At 55.9% G+C, this 23413-nt stretch overlaps 1 protein-coding gene across 15 annotated transcripts in view; it reads right to left on the bottom strand.

Annotated features, from left to right (window-relative positions):
• Positions 1 to 23413, bottom strand: part of COL13A1 (collagen type XIII alpha 1 chain) — a 144171-nt gene that overhangs the window by 37292 nt on the left and 83466 nt on the right. For 12 of the 15 annotated variants that reach the window (XM_037804703.1, XM_037804717.1, XM_037804712.1 and 9 more), the window contains 7 exons: positions 21024 to 21050; positions 20906 to 20932; positions 19929 to 19955; positions 18045 to 18101; positions 12768 to 12875; positions 10497 to 10523; positions 9617 to 9652 (listed from right to left, as the gene is read on the bottom strand). In XM_037804703.1, the coding sequence (XP_037660631.1) occupies positions 9617 to 9652; positions 10497 to 10523; positions 12768 to 12875; positions 18045 to 18101; positions 19929 to 19955; positions 20906 to 20932; positions 21024 to 21050 (309 nt within the window). The remainder of the gene's footprint in view (positions 1 to 9616; positions 9653 to 10496; positions 10524 to 12767; positions 12876 to 18044; positions 18102 to 19928; positions 19956 to 20905; positions 20933 to 21023; positions 21051 to 23413) is intronic. The other 3 variants (XM_037804707.1, XM_037804714.1, XM_037804713.1) reach the window with 1 other exon arrangement.

Genomic DNA, 23413 nt, shown 5'->3' with positions numbered 1-23413 from the left:
CGTCCGCAGCTCAAGATGAGCTCTGAGGACCCTGCCTACTTCTCAGGTGACGGTGGCCACAGAGGGCCACCCCCTTAGCTAGCAGGACTGGCAGGAAGGCCCAAGCCACAGGCTCACAGAGTGGGAAAGCCCCCCAGAGCCAGCACCTTGTGGAATGAGTCCAGCGGGTGGGCAGCTTGGCGGTCAGTGGCAGGCTGGGCCCTGGACGCTGGCCATGGGGGTAGGGCTGAGACAGGGGCTTCCTGACCCCCTACCTGCTGAATGCCTCTCCTCTTGGCCCCATCTAGTACTTCCTTGCCCTATTTTTATTCCAGCAGTTTTGCTAGGATGGTACCTGCTGGGTGAACCAGATGGGGTTTCCACTTGCTCCCCTTTGTCTGGGAGTTCCTTTTCCTCCCGGGTTCCTGGAACTAGCTATTCTCAAGGGCATGTGGGCCTGGGCCCCATGTGGCTGGAGGGTCAGCCTGGGCTTTGGGGACAGGGGGTGCAGGGAGGTGGCACTTCCTGCCTGCTTCTCTGCACTCCATTCCTGACTGCCTTTCCAGAGGCAGCACGTGAGCCGTCACCGCTCATGGATATCGTGGGGTTTTCTCAACCATCTCAGCACTGTCTGAGCTTTACTTCAATCTCTATCACCTCCAATGAAAAGGCCGAAATTATGGCAGGGTTGAGATCAGTGAGAACATACCAGGATGGAGGTGGGCTTGGAGATGCCAGCCAGGGACAAATGGGGAACTGAGGGTGGGTGAGTGGTGCTTTATAACCTGCCTGATCAGAGAAGGAAGAGCTCGACCCCTGCATGAAGCCCTCCGCCAGGGCCCGGGAAGTTGCCCAACTACAGGCAGGAGCTGACAGCCAGCCTGCTGCAGTCTCAGCCCTCTGAGGGCCGGTGCTCTGCAGTGGGCAATACGGAGGCCGGAACAGCCCACAGGCTTAAGGCAGAGGGGGACAACTGGCCACCATCTCTTTAGCTGTCCACTTTCTCCTCTGCTGTCTTACAGGAAGTCCTCATCCACCTTCTCCTAGCCAACATTAGGGCTGCTTCCAAATTCTCTCTCCATAATCCACCCTCCACCTGGCATCTAAGTGAGCTTTCCAGGCCGCAGGCTGGATAACGATTCGGTCCTGCTCAGACACTCCCACTGCCTGGGACTGCCTGTAGGAAAGGGGCAGACTCCTGAACCTGGCACTTGGCAGCCTCCTTCCTGGCCTCATCACCTGACATCCTCGCACCTATCAACCACCATCTGCTTCTCCAAAAATACCCTCTATTTTCATGATGCTGTGTCTTTAGGCTCTTCCCTCAACTTATTCATTGTTCAGGGCCCTGGCTGACATCAGCTCCTCTACGAAGCCTTTGGTCTCCCTCATAACCAAGGGCTGGTTCCTAAATGCAGCAGAGACCACACCTTGCCCTGCATTTGCAATCTGCATGGCCTCATGTCTGCCTTCGGGATGGCTTCACCCTCATCCTCTTAGTGCTAGGCCTCTAAATTCTACAAAAAGCCTAGAATCTTCAGCTCCAAATGCTGGAGCCCTCCCTCAACCCGACCCTTCTGGTGACCCCTGAGCCACAGGATGGGGTGTCAGAGCCCAGAGAGTGACCCACAGCAGATGGGCCAGTGCCCCAAGCCTGCCCAGGCTGTTGAGTTCCGACCTCCCTCCTTCATTTACTCTAAGAATCCTCTCCAGTGTGGGAGTGGATGTTATTCCTGTTTCACAAGTGACACACCATGGCTCAGAGAGGACAGGGACGATTGCCAAGGTCGTGCACTGTTTAAGAGCAGAGCAGGATTTGGACACAGGTTCCTTGGCCACCAAAATGTAGGTGCCCATTTCTCTTGGCCAAACCCAAGCATCAAATGGGCTGATGTTTTGCTTGCTTCCAGCAACCACCCTCTGCAGACTGAAAGCAGGACAAAGCCCGTCTCTGCTGGAGGGCCCTCAGGTCTGTGACCTATAGGGGTGGAAGGGTTAGTGTGTGAGCTGGGGCCTTAACCACAGGCACCCAGAGAAAAAGGCCTGGGCATGGCCCAGCCTGTGGGTACAGGTCTCTCTGGCCAGCAGAGGGCGCCATAGGATCACACCTGAAGTGCAGCAAAGGCAGCTGCCCCGTCTTCGGACTCCCGGCTAACATCCCAGCCTGGCCCAGCAGGGTTTACTTGACTCGGAGTTTCCCAGAGTCCCCGGGGGAGGTGCAGGTGGACGGTCAGCTTGGGAGTCCCTGATATTCGGAGATGTCCCATATATCACTCTCTTCCTTTCCTCAGTTTACCCCCCATGTCTCTGCCCTCCTCGCTCTACCTCTGTACTGGGGAGCCGGACGGGGAGTTAAGCCACTGTCTGTGTGACCTCAGAGAAGTCTCTTTCCCTCTCTGGTCCAGGGTCCTCCTCCACGAGATGGAGGGGGATGGACACCTCCCCACAGTCCCGCCCCTCCCTCGTTCTCTGTCACCCGCAGCTCTGCCTCCACGACCCTGCACCACCCTTAGTAGGGAGTGAGGCCAAAAGCTGGAGAGCTGACCCTCAGGGCTGTTGGCAGCTCCGAAAAAGCCTTGGTGGGGAGGAAGGTTTAGCTCGGGGTGGGGGGATCTCGTCCAGTTTCTGCTCCCCACCTCCTGCTGCTGGAAGGACAGCCGCGGGGTGCTTCTGCAGAGATGGAGGGCCCAGTCTGCTTCCCGGCTCCTTTCTGGGCTGAGCAGACGAAACCCCAGGAATGAGGGTCCCGGCTAATTGGGGTTGTCTTCAGCCTCTGTTGGTCTGAGTGCACTCGAGGGAAACCTGGGCCCCTGGGAGCCCCCTCGGGAGGCAGCCCTCCTTGTTAGGGCGCTGACCCTCGGCCCTCCCCTCCCCTCTGGGTCAGGTCTCTTAATCCTGCAGATAACCCAGGCTCCCTGCATCCTCCTCTGGGGGCCTCTCCTGCCCCAACCCTTTGCAAAGCAGGAAGCAAGGAGGCCCTGCTGACCCCGACGGCAGGCTCTCCACTCTCATTAGCCCCACCCTCCCAGGGCTTGTCTGATGGGCTGGCCTCAGCCCGACCTCTGACCAAGGGCGCAGGGCTCATCGTAAACCAGAAAGCATCAACTCCTGGATGCTGGGTGACACGGGAGAGTCATGATCAAGGACCCTAGGGTCACCCTGGGCAAGGGCACATTCGCAGCAAGTGGGAGGTGGCAGGGTTTGTGTGTGGTTGTCATGAAGGGAGGACAAATGATAAACACATTTTGGTTCACAGAGTCACATCTAGAGGCTCTTTCCTTTCCATTCCCCCCACCCCACACGTTTTCCTGTGTAAAAGGTTTAAGTTGTTCAGAACTGAGCTGAATTTAGATCCACTAACTCACAGTCTATCAAAGCATGAAGGACCTCAGTCTACCTTCTCTATCTCTGCCTTCCCTTGTCTTCTCAGCACCACAGATTCTGGACCATTCTGCAGGTGGGGGAGTGGGTGCTGTGGAGCTCCAGGTGCTTTGGGCAGGGGCTGCTGGGAGCCAGCATCTGAGGCTGGTCCCCAGGGCCCACCCACCACTCTGGGAAGCTGGCCCTTTCACCTTGAGGCCAAGGAGGCTCTGGGTGAGCACAGGTGGGTAGAAAGGCTGTTGCCCTGAATGACCTTGAAGGCCCCTCCTGGCCCTGACTTTTAGGCCCCCCAGTGGGGCCCTGCACGTGCGCTCCTTACAGCGTCCATAGGCTCTCGGTTCTAGCCCCAGTTTCCCCATGGGAAGGACCATCCTTTACCAGGATGACAGGATGGAAGGAGCTCCTTGGAGCACCAGTCCTCTGTGCTCTCCTCTGGGAGTGGCCTGTTAATTGGTGATATTACTGCCTGTTGAACAAGCTAGGGAGGGACTGGGCAAGAAGAAGCAGTCTGCATGGAGGAGGGGGCTTTCAGGAGGGCTCCCCAGCCAAGCAAAGTCCAGCAAGGGAAGCGGGCAGAGATGAATGGACCTTGCTAACGTGAGGCCTTCCAAACAGACAGGGTCCCTGCAGCAGAGTCAGACTCTGAACACACACTCTTTGTTCTCTGCAGGGGAGGGGAAAGGCCTGGAGTGTGTGGGGGGAGTGGAAGTTTGGGGAGGCCAGCAGGCAGCTCAGGCCTCATGCCTGGACCAGGTCCCTTTTGTGGGCTGGAAAGTCAGGGAGAGGAGAGCTAATGCCCTCCTGCCCCCTAAATAGCTCCCAGACCTTGCTTCTGGGCAAAAGGCAGCTCAGTTCCTGCTCCCCTGCCCCAGCCAGCCTCCAAACCAGAGAGGGCTGGAGCCACGGAAATGCCAAGTCCTGCAGTAATTAGGGCCAGCAGGAAGTGATCCGAGGTATTATCCTGGCCAGGCGCCCCACCTCAGGCCAGGGCTTTGGAAGGGCGGCTGGCTTGTAATCTCGTTTGGAGATCAGTAGGTTTTGCAGTTCAGTTCCAAAAAGAAAATCAACCCTAATTATGCTGTGGAGCCTGGAGTGCAGGAGAGACGAGGCTTGCAGAGCATGAGCCGGGGGCTGGAGACAGAGGGTTGCAGTCCCTTCCCGCCCCAGGAGGCCTCGGGTCTGGGGCCCACGTCTCAGTCCTCGGACCTTTTCTAATTTAAACAGTCTGGATGTCCCCACTGGGATTCCACGGCTTTGAAAGAGAATGCTGTCCCCACACCAGAAGGCCCCTGGGTCTTGGCCTCCCTCTGTACTAAGCCCTCTGCCGTATGTGAATGTCACACAAAGCCTGTGGCAACGCAGGTTCTCTGGGAAACAGCGGGTGTGGGGGAGCTTAGGGGCAGCTGCGGCGGGGGTTTGAGAGGAGCTGCCTTCTCCTGGCCTTACTGGACGTCCTGGGGCCATCCCACCTCCCAGGGGCAGTCATTCCGCTAGAATCCGTGCCAACGGGCATCCCACTGCCCTTCCTTAGTTCTTTGACTACAACGATGCATCAAATACCCCACGTTCTCTTCCCAGACACCCCAGATGCTGCTCAGAGAGAGCCCAGGGGCTCAGGGAGAGGCCAGAATGCAGCCACAAACTTTCTCACAGGAGAGAAAACACCTCAACTCCCACCTCTTTTCCTTCCAGTTGAGGAGAAGGGGGGCAGCCTCTTGGAAATCATGGGGTCCTCCTGGGCTTATAAGACACATGTAGTAAAGTCAGTTAGGGCAAGGTTTTGGGGTCAGACCAACCTGGGTTGGATTCGTGGCCCCACCACTTCCTAGCTGGGGCCTGAGGGGGGTCGGCCTCCGTGAACCTCATTTTGCTCATGCAGAAACTGGGGAAGAGAATACAATCTACCTTGCAGGGTTGTTATGAGGCCTCAGGAGGATGCACGCCCCGTCCAGGTCCTTGGCCCAGCACGTGGAAGAGGCTGCACAGGTGCTCAGGTGACAGTAGGCTTCACTCCACTGAACCGGGTCTGCCTGCAGAGCCCTGGCTCTGCCTGTCAAGTCAGGTCCTCAGGCCCATTCACAGAAGGACTGAGGAGGGGTGAGGAGAGGGCAAGTGTGCTCAGAAGAGGGCCATGCCTTCACCTAGCACTGTGCCATCGACCATGGGGCCCCATCAGATCTCCTCCCCAGAGGCATTGTTTGAGACACCAAGAACCTCTGCTGCAGTAACAGATGCAGTGGGCACTTGTGTCACCCACCCCTACCCCTGGTCCGAAACCAGCGCAGCCCACAGCCTGCAGGAGGTGCTACCCCAAGGCTGAAGGCTCAGACTGCTAAATGCGCCCCCACCTCACACCTGTCAGACCTCCCAGCTCCGATGCACCTAGAGGGCGGCTCTCACTAGGCTCCGTGATACCCAGAATTACACTCCGACAATACTTGTCAATGCTCTTGAGAGAGAGCCAAGGCTGTGATGTTTTAAACACACTGAGTCTTGCAACATCTTTAGAATAGACCAATGCCATAAATTTGGATCCAAATAAGTACCATATGGGTGCACAACATTCCTTGCAGGGTTTAGGCAGGGGGAATTGGCCCCAAATGGAGCACAGGGGCAGCCTGGGAGCCCACTGGCCCATGCTTGGGCTCTGGTCCCCAGGAGCTGTCGGAGAAGCCTGCCCTGTTGGCCCCTCTGGTCTCGGAGAGGATATCAGGCCTGGGCCAGCTGACGGGGCTGATGAGTGTGGACAGAACAAATCATTAGCAAACTTCATGGGCTGAGAAATCCCTTTGCTGGGAGTTAAATTCCATCCAGTGCTGAAAGCAAGGCCTCCCCCCTGCAAGTAAAGTCGCCAGGACAGAGGGCACATGTTATTCCAGGGGCCACCCACTCCCACCCGCGGGCCTCGAAGGGCAGCTGTGTGCCCTCTGTCTCAGCTCACAGGGTGCCCACCCCCTGGCAGTCCACTTCTTCTTTGGGGATGGGGTGGGAGCAAACTGTCTTCCCAGCCTCTGGATCAAGCCAAGCTACATGTCAGAGCCCCCTCCCCAGGCCCTTATTCCAAGCAGAGAGCAGCAAGGGGAAGAGAGAAAAGTGGAGGACAAGAGCAGAAGGTTGGGGGTAACTCCTCCACCCCAGAGAGCCACCAGGGAGGGTGATCTGTGACAGTTAGCTGAGCCCGGGGTGAGAACCCACGAATAGGTGCTCACCTCTGCACCAGGGCTGGCAAGGTCTAGCACGGTCGCTCACTAGCTGGGCAACTGGGGCAACACACTGACCCCTCTGAGTTTCTCATCAGTAAAATGGGGACAGTGAATTTTAACCACTGGACAAGGAATGGGTGGACCGTGGCTAAACTGCAGACGAGAGGCCTGTCTCTCCACCTCAGCGTCCCGAGCTAAGCAAGCTTCAGCCCTGGGCATGACGATCGCTGGAGCCAAGATGCCCCCTGGCCCAATGGGGCCAGGGTCAGGAAACAGGCACTTGTGGCCTCCCGAGAGTCACCCGGACTCTGACGGATGAACCCCGTCCTGGAAGCGGCCCTCTGCTGCTGGAGGCCAGGTCCCCGTGCACGCCTTCCAGCCCTCTGTGGACTGGGAGGCCCTGGTTGAGCTGACGACAGGACAGAGGTCCCAGAGTGAGCGTGTGCTGAGACCCTCCAGGCTGGATGGTTCGGGAGGCTGGTGACAAGCCTCAAAGACAGTCTGGGACAAGTGGAGGTGGCAGGGGCCTTCCAGAGACATGGAGAGGCAGAGACAGGAGCTTCTCCCAAATTCTGGGAGAAGAGGCCCTGTGGGAGAGCAGAGGCAGGTGGCCTGGCCAAGGAAGACGGCATGGGGAGAGGAGTCCAGCAGGAAGGAGCAGGCCTTCTCCTCCGTTCCTCGTGAGACCTAAGAGGGTGATGCCTCTGACAAGCCCTGGACGTGGATGAAAAAAGGCTCGGACGGACGCCCAAGGAGCTAAAAGGGTCTTTAATGCAGTCTCCCATCTGATCTAGAAGCTTCTCTTAACACATCTCAGACAAGTATATATCCAATCTCTACTTGAATCCCTCTGGTGACGGAGAGCTCCCTCCCTCCCAAGGCAGCTGGGACTATTAGAAAGCTCCTTCTTAGTGAGCTGAACTTGTTCTTCCTGTAGGGTCCACCCATTGGCCCTGGCTCTCCCGACTTCCACGCTATGGCCCTTTGTGCATCAGGTGAAGCCCTGAGCCTTCTCTCCCCAGGGTGCACCTCCCCAGGGGCCAGAAGCTACACTTGTTGGTAGGGCCACACTGGTTTTCTCTGAAAATTCAGTGCAACCAGGGTGGAATTATTTTCCCCACAATTTGAACCTAGGAGTATTACAACTCACTGGACCTGCCCCCATCACCGTGACATCCCAACCTTAAGCTGAGGCCTCTCTGTCCTCAGGACCACCCCCGCCCCCTCCCAGCTCTATTCTGGATGAACCGGACTCGCAGTTTGCTGCAGCCTGCAGACGCCCTGGAGCGAGACGTTGAGCCCCAGGCCCCGCCACCAGCTCTGGGGAACCTCTGTCGGCCCCGCCTTCCCTCCTGAAGGAGCTGGACCGGCTGCTCAGGGAAAACCGACCCTCGCTGCACCAGGAGGCAGTAAATTTTGTGAGTCTGTGCAAGTGAATGGAAGCAACCACAGGGGCTATAATTTCCTCTGCCTGACACAATACAAACTTCTCAGTTTGTGCAGAACTAATTAAAGCTCTCTTAGGTCTCGCCATTTCACCCACCAAGCCCTCATAAAACACTGTGGTGATGGCGGCTGCCTGATTACAGCCTGCACATTATGTGCATCTTCCCTCTGCCAAATCCTTTCCCTGCCTTTGTCCTCTCGGTGCCTTTCCTTCCTGCCCCTTCTTGTTGTCTCCCTTCCTCCTGGAAGGCTCCTGTGGGGCTCCTCATCTAGGACTGGGAAGGCAGGGATGCCTTTTGCAGCAGCAGATACCTGGGGAGGACACAGGCCGTGCAGCTGCCCTGACCTGGACGTGAATTTTGCTCTGCCCCTTGGGAACAATGAGACAAGGGGCAAGCCTCAGTTTCCTTATTTGTTAAATAGGAGAATGACAGTACCAGACTCGTGGGTGGCCGCAGGATTAGAAATAATGCAGATCACATTGAAAGACAGCGTCTGGCATGCAGTAGGCATTCAGTAAGTGGTGGTTTATTAAAATAATTATTATGCTATTGTAGTTATTGCAATGACCACCTCTCAGCTTGTGCTCAGACCATGGTCTCTCGAATTTGCTGGTTGAAGGCCCATCCACCAATGCTTTGCTACTCCTCTGATCAAAGAGTGGAGGTTCAGTCCCCTCCCACACGGACGCATGTGAATTGGCCATGTGACTTTGGCTGATAGGACATCAGAACGTGGGATGCCAGGGGGCAAAAGCTTGTGCACAGGGCCTGCCATGCCATGAGGAAGCCCGTCCAGCTGCCTGGAGGACGAGAGGCCCACGCCCACAGCCAGCACCAGCCTTGGGACATATGAAGGCGGCTGCCCCTTTCACCTTCCCAGCTACCATCTGATGGGACCTCACGAACAAGACCGGGTGAGGCCGGCGGAACCACCCAGAACTACCCATAGGACCATGAGAAAGAAAGCATTGCTTTACGCCAGAAGTTTGGGGCGGTTTGTCACACAGCAATAGATAACTGATATGACTATCGTTCACCAGGGTTGAGTGCATAAGCTATCTTCTTCCAGAAGATTCCTCCCAACCTGGAATTCATCTCTACCCCCGTAATCACACAGCATTTTGCCTTCACAGTGCCTTTACCAGGGTTATTTGCACAGGAATCCTTCTGTCTCTTGGCCTGGGAGCTTACAGAGACCAGGGATGGCTCATTCCACATCCCCCACTATTTTCAGCATGGAGCTCTGCTCAGGGTGGACCCCAGTAATCTGATTCCCAGTTATCCGGTCCTCAGTGGGGCCATTTAAACAGCTATGTTAGTACAGACACGGCCACCCAGCTTGGCGGGAAGAGATTTTTCTGGGTCTCAGGTCCGGCTGTGCCACTGACTTGCCCAAGGCTCCCGCGCTGCCTAAACCCCCCCCACCTCCCCCCCTCCACCCCCCCGAGCCTCCTCATCCTCAAAGGAGAGATATAGCCCCTGTTCAGCCAACCTGGGTCACAGAGGGTAGTGTACGTGCAAAACTGTGTTGGGCGTCCCCCAGTACTGACCCACTTGGCATACCACTAGGGGAGTCTGGGTCCCCTCCCTCCCCCTCCTTCTTACCTTCCGGCCGTGATAGCCCTGGATCCCAGGGTCGCCCTGGGAACAAAGAGACAACCATGAGAAGGGTTTTCCCAACACCAAACTTCTGCCCATGCTGTTCCCTTCTCTGCTCAATGCTGTTCCCGATCCTCCCAACAACCCCAAGCTCCTGGTTCTTCAACACCCACCTCTGGCCTTTCCCAGCACATGGCTCTCAGCTTCCTCTGAGGCCAACAGAGGTTGTTCCACTTTTGAAAACAAGCCCCTACTTTTCAGAGGCAGAGGAATGGTGGGCAGGGTCAACCTAGCAGGGAGCCAGGAGGCCCAAGTGTCAGTTGGGGCTCCACTACCAGCTTTCCGTCCCACCTGGACAAGGCAGTTCTCCCCAGGGCTCAGCTTCCACAATTATGAGATGGTGGAGCAGGAGCATTTGCCCCAGTGCTTTGCACCTTCTTTTCCCCAGAGCCCTAGGGCCCCCAGCTTCCAAGGGAGAGTCTGTTGGACATTCTAGGCTTTGGTTAAGGTTTCATAAGAGACTTGTTGGCCCTGAAGGTCCTTTCCAGTTCTGATATCCTTGGACATGTCATTTTATTAGGACATTGTGACAATGTCTGGGCTTCAGCCTGGCGTTTCCAACCAGACTAGAAGCTCTTTGGAGGGGGTGACTGCATCTTTCACACTATCTGCAGCATGTGCTTGGCCTGAGCACACGGAAATGCAATCCTTGTGGAACCAAACCAACTTCCTAAGAGGAGGCTGGTGTTTGGAAGTGAGCCAAGCTTGACCCGTCCCTCAGCCCTGGGCCTCCCTGCTCAGTAGCCTTCAGAGCTGCCTCCCCACCCCCTCCGTCCTGCAGGGAACTCTCCCACCCATTTGACATGTCACCCAGAAGGGCTCTTACCTTCGGTCCAGGAGGCCCAGGTAAGCCCTGTGGAAGCATGAGAAAGGTATGTGGGAGACGGTCTCCACTGCAAATGGTTAAGGTTAGTCCCCTTCACACTGGGAGCTGGGGGTAGGGCAGCCCTTGAATAGCAGCCCCCAAACAGCTATAAGGAGGGAACAGACATGCGAGGACAGATCTGCGGTTTCCTGGAAGGGGGTCCAAAACCTGCGGAGGGCACGTGGGGACAGCGGGCTCTGTCCCTCCCTGGAGCCACATGGAGCCGTGGGCATCTCTGTGCTCGCCCACTGGAAAGTAGGTCATTGGCAGCATGTTAAATTGATGGTGTGGTTTGGTTCAGATCCCCACCCCCCACCTCCTGTGAGGGACCCCTCCCTGGGAAAGTGACCTTTCCCAGCACAGCCTTGATTTTGCCTTTGGCCCCACTCGCTCGTAGGAAGCCCTTAGTCCTGGCTCCAGCCTTCGGCCCAGGGCGCCATGACCGCGAGCTGGGGTGCCCGCGGGAGCTCGGGGAGAGCAGAGGGGGCCGGCTCCACGCAGTCCTGGAGCGTGGGTCTCCACAGCAAACATGGGCTGGAGAAAACCGTGATGCCCTAGTCTGGTCTGTTTCCATGGGTTTTAAAAAATGCTTTGGGGTTTTTCTTCTTTATAAACAATCTAAAAAAGAAAACCCTCTGGATTTGGTTCAGGGACTGGGAGCCCTCACTGAATGTATTTGGAAGGGGAACCATTGGCAAAGAAGTGAATTTTAAGCACTTTTTGGTTTTCTCAGCTTGGTTTGGTTCAATTCCCTAAATTTCACTTCCCTTATGGTTTTCCGTTTCCCCATTTAGAGACCCCTGGAGGTGAGACGAATCTCCCTTCCTGGGGTCCTGGGGAGAAATCATGGAACCATTTAAAATCCATTGTGGAGTGGAGCTGGGCAGGAGAGCCGGTTCTGGCAGGTTACCCTTCCAGCTGAGCTGGATGCCTGGCCGGCCAGGGTGTCCCCCAATTTAGAGGGATCCTGCACTGAGCCTTGGGGTTGGCATCTCAAAGCGGCCAGGGAGATCTGAAAGTGGTCATATGCATCGAGGGCTACGACCCCAGCAATTCCACCCCTGGGCATCTATCCCAATGCACAAACATTTAAGTAGGGGATATGTTATAAATAGGTCCGGCAGCCCTAGAATTGATACCATGGGGAAAGGGCTTGCTTTAGGCTGTTTAGTGAAACTATTATTTTATTCAGAATGTTACCAACCTAGAATATGTTTATGTGCAGATTAAATTAGAGAGAAAAATAGAAGGACTCTACAAAATGTCAATGATGGTATACTCTGGATGTGGCAAAATCAACAATTAAAAGTTTTGTCATTGTGTACGTCCTCCAAATTTTTCACCATGAACGTATGATACTTTTGTAATAAGAAAGAAACCAGGTAATTATATTCACATGGGAAAACCATTATTAATAAGCAAACAGACTTTGTCCTTAACCCCTGCTCCTCCAATAACATATAAAGGTGGCCTTATTTCTGGATAGGGGACCCATTCTTTCCAAAGAAGCCCTGGTATCATCTACCCTGGCACTTGGTTGTACTAAATAGGGCTGGAAAGGGCTTGCAGTGAGTGATCTGGGTGGCCACTGGGTTTGACCTGCAGCCAAGGGAGCCCCCCAGTTGGCCCCTTCCAGCAGTGGTCCCCAGGCCGATCCTCAGGCCCAGTGCAGGGTCCCTCCAGGCTGGGGAGAGTGTGGGCCGGCCAGGCATCAGCTCGGCTGGAAAGGCAGTCAGCAGCGGGAACACCTCGCCTCTGTCTGCTCCTGCCTGCCTCCCCTACCTCTCCTGCTTGGCCCTGCCACACCCACCAGGGGAGGTGTGTTCGTCAGGGGTGCCAGGTGGTCAGACGGCTCCTGGACAGCCTCCTTTAGAACCCACTGCCCCAGATTTGGGCTTTCTGAAGCTCGGGGGCCAGGGGAGATCCATCAAAGGTGGTCCTGGGAAATCTCTTTTGAGCTCTCAGCTGAGGCTGGGGAAGGGGCAGCCTGCTAGTGATTTCCTCCTGGCAGGCAATGACTGGGGTTGGGGACATGGCCCCAGCAGGTTTTCAGAGCCAGAGCTCACCAGGGCTGGGCAGCTCCCTGCCTGGGCCACCCAGGTCCAGTGGCCTTGCCAAGGTGTTTCGGGGACTCAGGTTCCTGTTGGTTATCCAAGGTTTGGATGCTTCCAGAGATTCTTGGGACAAATCTTGAAGGAGGGGAGGCAGTGGATAGAGGAAGGGGACACTTACGGGAGGCCCCATGGCCCCTGGCCGTCCTGGGTACCCCAGTGGTCCGCTCGGTCCGGGGGGGCCTGGCGGCCCTGGTGGGCCTTGGATGCCAGCCTGGCCCTGTTCACCCTGCGGTTCATGGAAACAAGCATTAGAGTGAATGAAATGAAACCCCAGAGCTGTAGGCCAGTTCCCGCCCAGTGCCATGCGACCGGTGAAGGCCCAGCGTGGGCTTGGAGGGGAAGGCGTGGTGACGGTGGGGAGAGATGGTGACGTGATGGTGGTGACTCCATGCAGGTGCTGGGGCAGCAAGAGGAGAAACAGACATCAGGACCCCGAGGCTTCCTGAGAGGACTCCCTGCTCAGAGCTGCTGGCACAGGTCCAGGAACCCCACTGTGGGTGGTGAGGGGTGCATGAAGCTGACCACGGGCCCTCCCGGAGGCCTGGTACCACCTGGTCAAGTGGCTGGAGCCTGGCCCAAGTGATCTGTGGCCTGAGCCTGCCTTGGCACCTCAGTCTGTACGGCAAGTCATGTCATCTCTCTAAGGCCCGGCCTTTCAGCCATAGAGTGGGAACAACAGTTCCTGGTTCCCTGTCCTGGCTATTTAATGTCTTTGATGACCTTGCTCAAAGGAATGAATGAGATCCTTAGGTCAGAGGTCACAGAATTTTGCTTGGCTCATTAAACAATCGGGCAAGAGAGTCTATGTAAGAATTGGTATTGGTGGCACCTCTGGGCCCACATCCCTGCAGGGTGATCACTGCCAGGATCCGAGGAGCGGCTGTCCCTTCAGATGGGGCAGGCGTCCTCCGGTTGCCTCGACTCCCACCCTCCTGCTTTGGTCACCCATGTGACCTGCCTGGTACTGGAGGGTGGTTGAGCTTTGCAATCCTTGGCTTGCTTGAAAGTTCTTTGACACCATAAAGTGTTCTGTGCCTGTAAGGGGTTGCCGTGGTTCTTCTCTTCCCCCAGCCCAGCTCCTCGAGCAGCAGCCCTGAGCACAGCCTTTGACCTAGACCTGTGCCCAGGATGGAGGCTGAGAGCCCAGGGAGGGAGGGGGGGGGGCATCACCTTCCTGCAGGAAGAGGAGACAGCCTGGTCCACGTGACCCGGATCTTGGGGCTGAGGGAAAGCCAGAATCCTCCTATACCTGGACTGATGAAAACCCACTCTGGACATTATTTTAACTGCCATTATATTTTCTAAATGACCCCCCAGAGATGCCTGGGGCTGAGCTCTTGTAAGAGGGGCCCACCCTGTAGGCCTGTTAAAGCAGAACAGCCTGACAGGGGCAGAACTTCAGGCTGGGATGATGGGGGATGCAGAGTCCTGGGTTCCAGCCACCCCCTGCCCCTTCTCAGTGTGATCTCGGCAAGCCTCTAGACATTCTGGGATTCCTGCTTCCCCATGTGTAATTGGGAGCTGATGATGCTCACTGCAAGCTGTGTAGCAGGACGTGGTGAAGATGGGGAGGAGTGCATGACTCATGGGAAACGTAAGGTCTTAGCAGCCCCTGCTTGCACCATCTCTTGGCTGGAACATCTTAGGCAAATGCCACCAGCAGCACCACGCCGGGGCCTGGGCCTTGTCCCGTCTCACCCTCTGAGAAGCTGCTTTAGGGTTCAGAGTGTCCACAGCAGACGGGGCATGTGCAGAAATTGCTTTGGTGGTCTTCCTGCTTCCAGGCCCCTGCCCCCCTCAGCTTCATGTTGGCTGTTGATGGGTCTCTGGGGGTGTCTCTCCTGAGCCAGGGAAGGCTTAAAGCAAACTCAGGCTTTAGGAGGGGCCAGCTCAGCTTCTTTTTCAACCATAATAAATCTGATTAGGTCCACTGAGTCCTCTGAACTCCCAAATAATCTTTTGCATTTGTGTGCTGCTTTATACTCTTTACAGTGTTTCTACATTTTTGGAGGAGAGGGATAATTCATAGGGCAGGGAAAGCTTGATCTAAAACAAAACACTGAGGCCCTTTCTGACTCTGAAATTCTAGTGTCTTCACCATGTTCCAAGTCCCATTTTACAGAAGACAAAATTGAGGCCCAGTAAAGCTGAGCTCCCTGACGGAGGTTGAATTCAAGGTGGAGCCAGGACCCAAACTTGGAACTCCAGACTCTTCCTATTAATTCCAATTAATTACCCAGCAGAGTGCTCTCTGTTCAACTCTGCCCTTGACTTCTAAAGCATCTGCTACGAACATCATATCTCATATAAAATTTCCTCTTCTAACCAGTGTTAGACCTGATGTTTAAGCATCTTGCAGAGCCTGGAAAGTCAGTATCGGTTTATTGATAGGAAATGGACTAGTCTGTTTATCTCCCATAAGGGCTAACAGCATAAAAACCTTATTCTCCAGGTGGACGCTGCCCCAGCCTGGCTGGGGCCCTGTTCTTCTCTCTATTCTTTGGAAACCAGGTGGGGGGCAGCAAGGAGAGTTCCAGCTTCCTGCGCCTGGCTCTCGAGGAGGGGGCAGTAAAATGCAGTGGCCTGGATGGAACCCGGGACCTCTCTCAATCTGTGAAGCTGAGTTGTGTGATGGCACTATCCCCGCCGAGTGGCCGGTGCGGGGACTACATGAGATAATCTATGGAGGATCCTTACAATGGTGCCTGGAACCCAGTGGGGGCTCAACAAATGGCCGCGAATACAACTAAGGTCACAGGAGCAGCTGGAAGTCCAGGCCGCGCTGAGGGCACGTCCTCCGCCCTCCTGGGATCGGGCCTGGCACGGGCAGGGCTGGGGGCGGTGGGGCGGGCCCCCCGGTAGCCGGCTCGGTGAGAGCTCAGGGAGGCTCTCGAGGATTTGGCGGGTGTAACGGGAGATGCAGCCTGCAGGCTCGGGCAGCACGCGCATCACGTGCCCCTCTGTATTTTTAGCTGTTTCATTGGAGTGATTTTTCAGCCTTGTTCTGGACATCCAGGCCCCTGAACTTCTGACTCCTTATGAATAGGGCTGGATGGGGGCCTCGAGGTCCTGCTGCCAGGCCTTCAGAGAGGGCCTCGGAACTCTACCACTCCCAGCATCCCTGCGACTTTGGGGGGGGGGTGTCCTCCCTGTGCTGCATAAAGAAGGTCAGGGGCAAGGGTGGTAGCCGTAGGCTGCCTGACCTGGGATCTAGCAGTGCTGCCCACATCTGGATCCCTGGGTCTGTGATCACTTGAGAGCAGGGGTGAGATTGCCTTTTGCTTTGTGATCTTGTCCTTTCTCAGCCTCCTTGGGTTGGTAAGGCAGGAAGAAGGAAGCAGTTTTCACTCAGGATGAATGCACCACTTGGTTGTGGACTACATTCCCTCTGCAAATCCTCTCACTCCTCAAACTTAGGTTGCAGGTGAGGAGATGCCAAGCTTCCTTAAGACAGGGGACAATCCTGCATTTCTGAGTGCAAAGGATATAGGTCCAACTGAGAGCCTGGATGTGGGCCTGGCTGCCTCTTGCTATTTGTGGGAGCTTGGGCAAATTCACTTCTCTGAGCCTCAATTTCCTAGTCTCCAAAAGATGGATAATGGTAATATGATAGCTAATGCTGTATATAGCGCTTAAACTGTCTCCAGCAATATTCTAAGTGCCTTACATACAAAACAACAACCCTGTGCAGCAGGTACTGTTATTTCCTTATTTTACAGATGAGGAAGCTGAGGCACTGAGAGGATAAGTAACTTGCCCCAAATCACACAGCTGTTAAGAAGCAGAGAACCTGAGTACAAATCCCTGCTCAGCAATTTACTGGCTGTGTGACTTGGGGCAACTTACTTAACCTGTCTGAGCATAATTTCCTCATCTGTGAAATAGGCTGCTCATGCCTCATTCATAAAACTGCTGAGAGAATGAAATAAAATCAGGCACGCAAAATGCATAACACAGGGCCTAGCACGTGGCAGCTGCTTAATAAGCGTTGGTGGCTGTTTGGAGAAGCAATGGTGTGGCAGTTGTTCCGGATCCCCTGGGGCCTGTGTGTTATGTATTTCCACCTCAATGGGATTTCTGGGTCTTTTTTGTCTAATTTAATTGAACCTAACCAGAGTGAGGCCCTGGCTTTTCTGCAGTCCCCAATGGGCCTGCCAGGGCCCAAAGGCTCACCGAGCCCCTCAGGGAAGCCACACGCCACCTGGGCACACAGGAGGTGTCTACCTGGAAGGTCCGCCTTTTTATGACTGGAGGCGGAGCCAGCCGCACGGAATTGAGGAGAGGCAGCAGCTGAGGAGAAAGATGAGTTGGAAGGCCAGAGAGCAAGGGCCAGAGATCGCAGGCGGTCAGAAGGACGACGAAAGTCAAAAGTCACCGGGAAGGCAGGCCAAGAGGGATGGGTGGAGAGGAAGAGAGAAGAGAGATTAGTGAGCGTGAACCACAGGGTGGGGGGGTGTGGAGGGGGCACCCACAGGGGCGTGGGGCACAGCGAGGACACCCAGAGGAGTGGCCCCTCAGTCGGCGCCCCGCCTTGGCCTCGGCCAGGAGCCCCCAGATGGGGAGAGCACCACTCCGAAGAGCCCCCCTGAAACACGTGGCCCAACATTGCACGGCCGGCCCTGGCGCCCCTGGTTGCCCAGCAGAGGCTTCCCCGCTGAGGTCAGCAGCCTCGGAGGCCCTGGCTGGGGAGCCACAGGACCAGCTAAATTGGTACTTGAAGCCAGGCTGGTGTGTGGTGACCTTGGGTTCTGTTTTTTGGTTGAACAAGAAAGGCTGATGTCAGCGAATCGGGGAAGGATGGTCAAGGGCTGTGCCAACCCGGCTCCCGGGGGCTGAGCTGTGCCGAGGGTGCGGTCGATCTGGGCACAAGCTAAGTGCTACTCAGTGCTCACCCCGGGGCTGGAGAGCTTGGAAAATAGAGATTGGGCAGGATAGATGTCCCTGGAATGTTCAACCACTTTTTTGGGGGGTGGGAGCAGAGGCAACTTCCAATTGTATTACCTAATGCAATTTTCATTTCTGGAAATTCTTTCCATTGAAGCTGAGCAACCCATGGCTTTAGGAAGCAGGCAGAAGCCATGTAGAAATAAAGACCACATATAATCAATTGATTGTATTTTAAAGCATTTTAACTCATGTTAAGTGAGCCCCTGGTATGGGCATTAAGAACCATGGGTTCCCTGGGCTAAGAAACTGCCCACCTGGGGACTTGGGGACCCCAACAGGGGCCCTTCGGGGTCCTCACTGCTGCCTGCATGGGCAGCGGCTGCACAGAGAGCCCCAGGGGGCTGTCCACAATCCCACCGCTGGGGCTGGGCACGTGCAATGTTGGGTTCTGTGAACGGGAGCCTCTGGGCAGAGGGGGTCCCAGAGATCTTCCATGGAGCCTACAAACCTTCAGAGTAGATATCTGGTTGGCGTGCAGAGCTGCTAGAGTGCTGCTTAGGTACTCCTGGTTTGGGGAGGGGAGTGATGGCACCAGAGACAGGGCAGTGGAGAGAGAGTGAGTGCTTGGAGCCCACAGACACCAGCTCTCCTGCTTCCTGCCCCAGGGGGCCCTTCCCACCACTCCCAGGCCTCCTGTCTCCCTCCCTGCCCGAGGGATGCCGCAGGCTGGAGCCCTTGGTATCTTGTGAGCCTAGAGAACTGCGCCCTCCGCCAGGCCCACAGACCCCTAGGAAAGCCAACAAACCAACTGCTCCAGAAACCCCCCTTTTCCACCCTCTTCTAAATAAATAGGGGAGTTGGCTGCCCTTGCCCTGCCCATCAGCTGGGTGCCCAAATCCACTCTCACTCCCGCCTAACTAGTTCCCCAGACTGCCACCATCATAATGCTGTGCTTAGCTGTGCCCTTTGGCTGGATGCTTCTGGAGCCTTCTACCACTGCCAGTTCCCTCTCGTGGTGGGCTGAGGGGCAGAGTGCCCTCCTCCCCCTGCCCCAGGCATTTGCTCGGGACTGATGACAGGCTTGAGCAGTTGTGTTTTCTCTTGTGCTGGGGGATGTTGTCTTTCTTTTGGATAACATAACAATCCTGTGAGCCCATCATTCCAAACAAACACAGCTGACCTTCTATTATTGTATCAGGATCAGGCTGGCCGCAACACCGGGGCCCCCGCATCCCTGGAGCACGTGACGCTGCCCGGCTGGCGCTGTCTGCGCAGCTGCCGGCATGCGGACCCCTGCCCAGGCCTGGCCCAACTCAGCCTTGGCCTCACCCCCGCCCCAGGTCCACCACAGCCTCTCCCTGGCCCAGGAACCCAGGAGTCAGAGCCTGGAGGCCATCCAGCCTCCGAGGAGCTGGGTAGAGGCCCTGCAGCAAGGCCCTTCAGTGGACTTCCAGAGTTAATTTTGTGCTAAGCTTGGTTTGTATCTTGTCTTCATTCCCTAAATCCTACTGCCAGGGTCTGCCTGGCAGCGGTGGGCAGTCAGGGAGCCACCCTGCATTTCTGGGCATAAATGCAGCCCATAGCAGGGGGTGGAGGTCTAAAGATGCCCAACTTCCCTGGCCGTACTCTGCAGGCCTGAGAACTGCAAGGGGAGCACTTTACTGGACCCAGCTCACTGCCGCCCTTGCTGTCATTTGCCCTCCTCTGTCCCAAGAATGGCTCCTGCTGTCGGGGCACCAGTTTGAAGATTCCTAACAGGATGACAACAGTCTTTTGGGCTCTGTATATTGGGGTGCAGCACGGAAAAGGAAGGAAGGTGGGAAGTCAGGGATGGGTGACCATTTTAGTGCTGAAATACCCAGCCTGCCCCTAAAAGGGCTTCCTCTCTCCTTAAAGAGGAAAAGTAGAGATTTTATCCTGGGAGTCAGACAGTCAGCCCCCAATTATCTCCCATCATCAAGGTTTGGGTCATCTGAAAAATGACTAACCCAAAAGTCCCTCTTATTCAGCCTGGGCTGGCAGCCAGACACACAAACAGTCGCACAGATACACACTGGATGGGTATGTCTAGACACACAGACTTGCCCAAGCACATGGCCAAACAGAGAAGGCAAGATATGGAGGAGCCACAGTCAGGCACAGAATTCCAGATACACACAGCTCAAGAGAGTCACAAGGACACTACTGAGGGACAGGGTCAGCTGGGGGGCCAAACACATGGCCACCCCCACAGAGCCCTCTCTAGCTGGATCAGCTGGTCAGTATCGGAAACCTGAGCCTGTTTTCCCTAGCTACATTAGGAGCTGAGGACCCCAGGGAGATGGGGCTGAGCTGAGTGCTGAGCCCCAGGGCTGGATCAAAGGGCCCCACTTGGTTTTGGGGGTTCACTTACCCGGTGGGGGTACTCTCCACAATGACCCTGGGGGAGGAGGGAAGGAGAGGAAGGTGTTAGCTCTTGCTGGGAAGGAGGGGAGGGCTGTCCTTAGGACTTAATGACATGCCATGCCCACCATCGCCTACCATGCCTACCATCACACACCATGCCCACCATCACCTGCCATGCCCACCATCACCCACCATGCCCACCATCATCCGCCATGCACACCAGCACCCATCACCCACCATGCCCACCATCATCCGCCATGCACACCAGCACCCGCCATGCCCACCAGCATCTGCCATGCCCACCAGCACCCACCAGTCCTGCTTTGGTCAAGAGCCCCCTGAGGCAGAAGAGCTAATCCCCTCCCTTGCTCCTGGATGACAGTAAGGAAGAAAGCCCTAGGGCCTGCCTGGAAGAAGCCCCCTGGAGCCCAGGGCAGAGTGAGAAGTTATGCCCCATGCCTGGCTAGAGGCATCTTCCTGGAAAGGTCTCCACTCTGGGTGGGTCCACCCAGCAGCCCTCACCAGAAACCCCTGGATGGGAATAGCAGACCCCCAAGCAGGTGTGGGCAGTGGGGCTCGTCTGAGCAGGGAGCACCAGGGCCCTGTACCTCCCACCCAGGGGAAAGCCCATCAGAGCCTCCATGGGAAATTCAACCAGACAAAGTATGATGCCAGGATGGAGGCCAGGCCAGTGGTTTACAACTTGACACCTTGAAATCCTAAGGCTCATGGAGGTGTCAGTGGTTGCCGTGGGGGTGGCAGGTGGGGGTAGAGAAAAAGGCTGAAAGTGCCAGGGTCCCCCAAAAAACAGTGTCACCTAGTGAGGCTCCACTTTCATCTCTTATGAACTGTGGGGCCACAGGGATTTCCTGGATCAAAGGGTTGTGTTGATAAAAACTGTAAGAACCACCATGGACGCTTTTCCATCTGTTGGGAGGTTGTTTCCTGAAACAGAAATTCTGGAAAAGCTCCATCAAGGCTTACCTTTTCTCCTTTTTGTCCTTGAGGTCCCTACGAAGAGATGGAAATGAGAGTTAGAACAGCAGAGCTAAGCACGCGGCTGAAGCCTCTCTGCTGGGACTGTTAAGAATGGGGTACCCACCGGTTGTCCTCGGGGACCCATCAGACCCTGTGGGAAGGAAACACACACACGTCAGAGGGGGGACAGGAGGTGGACAGAATCAGGGGCACATGCCTGGGTGGGGGCATGCTGTCCGGAATGTCCCAGAGTCCTGAAGGTTGGCCTGGTCTTCCTGTGCCCAAGAAATTCAAGGCACTGAAGCTTTACCCTCCAACACTTGGACCCTTCATCTGAGCACTGGACACGACTCTGCATCCTGCCCACTGCACAGGCCTTCAGTGAAGGAAACGTGTGATCCTTCATTCATTGCCCCAACAACCCTCACGGGCCTGCTACGTACAAAGTGCTCGGATCATCTAGAAGTCGCAGGGTAACCCTGCCTCTCCCAACCTGCCTTCTGGTAGAGCCAGGAAATAGGAGCCGAAAGCCTCCACGGAGACCCTGGCACCTGCTACTGTCTACCTGCCGCGGCCTCCGCAGGTCATCCACCGGGAGCAGGGACAGGGAGGGGCCATCTGGGCTTTAGCGAGACTTTTGGTAGAAAAGGGGAGGTAGGGAGTTGGTGCCTTAAGCCATGTGCTGGGCTCCTAGAGGGCTCTGGGGCTCCTCCAAGGCTGTCCTGTCTAGTTCCCAGGGCTGAGAAAGGAGCCCCGGGTTCAGGGCACACCTTGGTCCCCTGAGAAGGACACGCCCAGGTGGCTCTCTCGGGGGCCTTTCTCGGAGGCTAACATTGCAGAAGCCTCATGGCCAGTGTGGAGGAAAGAGGAGAAAGGACAAAAGAATTATGTTTTTGAGCACCCCCAAGGGAGTCTTCAGGCACCCTGTGCTGGCCCCACTGGGAAGGTGCTGTCGCCCTGGCTGTCCCCCAGACGAGGTGATGGAGACAAGGCTCCGTGCTCAGCGAGTGCTGGGACGTGAGCCCGGGTTTGCCTGCCTGCAAAGGCCCAGCTGTTCTCAGTCCGCCATGCTCTCTGAACTGGCTGGTGTCTAGAGGTTCCTAGACTTGCTCTTCCACAGACTTGCTCTGCCCCCATGTCCCTGCAGTCCCCTCCAGCTCTGAGGACCCACCAGCTTTGACGAGCTCAGGGCCCCCACGGACAGATCGTATCTATGGGGACTGTCCTCAGGCTACTGAGAGGTGGGAGAAGAGCCTCTCTCTTGCCCCTGACTTGCCAATTGTGCAACCTCCAGGCTGGGAAATTCCCAGAGGTTTATCGGAAGGGGACAGGTGGCCTCCAGGACAACGTGTGGCACCCGCAGCCCACCTGGCTGCCAGAGTGTTTACTGCCAAGTTCTGCAGAAGATGATTCATCCAGCAGGGACCCAGGACCAGGCCATCGTTCTCAGGATGGAGAGAGGAGAGTGAAGAGAGAGGGGAATGCCGGGGGCTGAGAAAAATAACCCGAAGGCTTTGGGACTGCAAGACACAAGGAGGATGGAGTCCAGAGGCCCCAGGAGTGGCCCCTGGGCCAGTTGTGGCCCCAAAGATACCTTGTTTGCTCCACATATATATATATAAATATATATATATATATTAATTTCAATTAATTATCAATATTTAAGGGCAAGGAGAGTACAAATAAAGATCTGGATTGCCAGCATCTCTTAAACATTTCAGGATCCAGCATCACAGGGTGACCGATGAGTGCTAGCTGAGTGGCGGCTGCCCATTCAAAGTTGGTCTCTGCTCAGCTCCAGCCCACAAAGCACAGCCCAGGTGCTAACAGTGCTTCTGCGTCCAGGCACTGATCTAAGTGTTTCTAGTGTGTTAACACATCTGGTCCTTAGGACAACCTGTGATGTAGGTTTTATTTTCTTCCCCCATTTTACAGAGGAGGTGGGGGTTGGGTGGGGTGAGTGTGAATCCTGGCTGTCTGGCTCGGGAGTCCAGGCCATCCTTTGCTATACTTGCCACTCCCAAGGCCGCCGAGTTTGAGACCCCAATTGTGTCCAACCACCGATGTTACCACTGAGAACACTGTATCTCTCAACACTGTACATCAGGTGCTTGGGGCTACAGAGAGGTGGGCAGGGCAGGCGAGGACACAGGTTAGGCGGGTGAGGGTGAGCCCCAGACCCCAGGGTCAGACGCCCAGCAGAGGGGAAACCATCTGGGAAGGGAGACGAGTGGGAGATGCTAAGATGAGGGACAGAAGCTAAGCAGGCCGAGATCATCACATTAGGCAGCCCTGTTGACTGAATAGCTCCGGGGTCCCTGTGCCAAGCTAAACAGGAGCCTAATGGCTCTGCGGCCTGTCGGATTCTGAGGAATGACAACGAGGCAGACAGGGCATCTGACGGAGGCTCGTGGGAGATGGGATGGCCCTGCTCTCTCCTCTGAGTTAGGCTTGACCCCTGAACAGACGGGAAGGCTCAAGGGCAGGTCAAGTGGAGTTGGGCGGAGGGAAGGC

Source organism: Choloepus didactylus, chromosome 15 (genome assembly GCF_015220235.1).
Source record: "Choloepus didactylus isolate mChoDid1 chromosome 15, mChoDid1.pri, whole genome shotgun sequence".
Lineage (NCBI taxonomy): Eukaryota > Metazoa > Chordata > Mammalia > Pilosa > Megalonychidae > Choloepus > Choloepus didactylus.
Note: the sequence above shows the minus strand (reverse complement) of the source record. Positions and strands in the feature narration are given on the sequence as shown.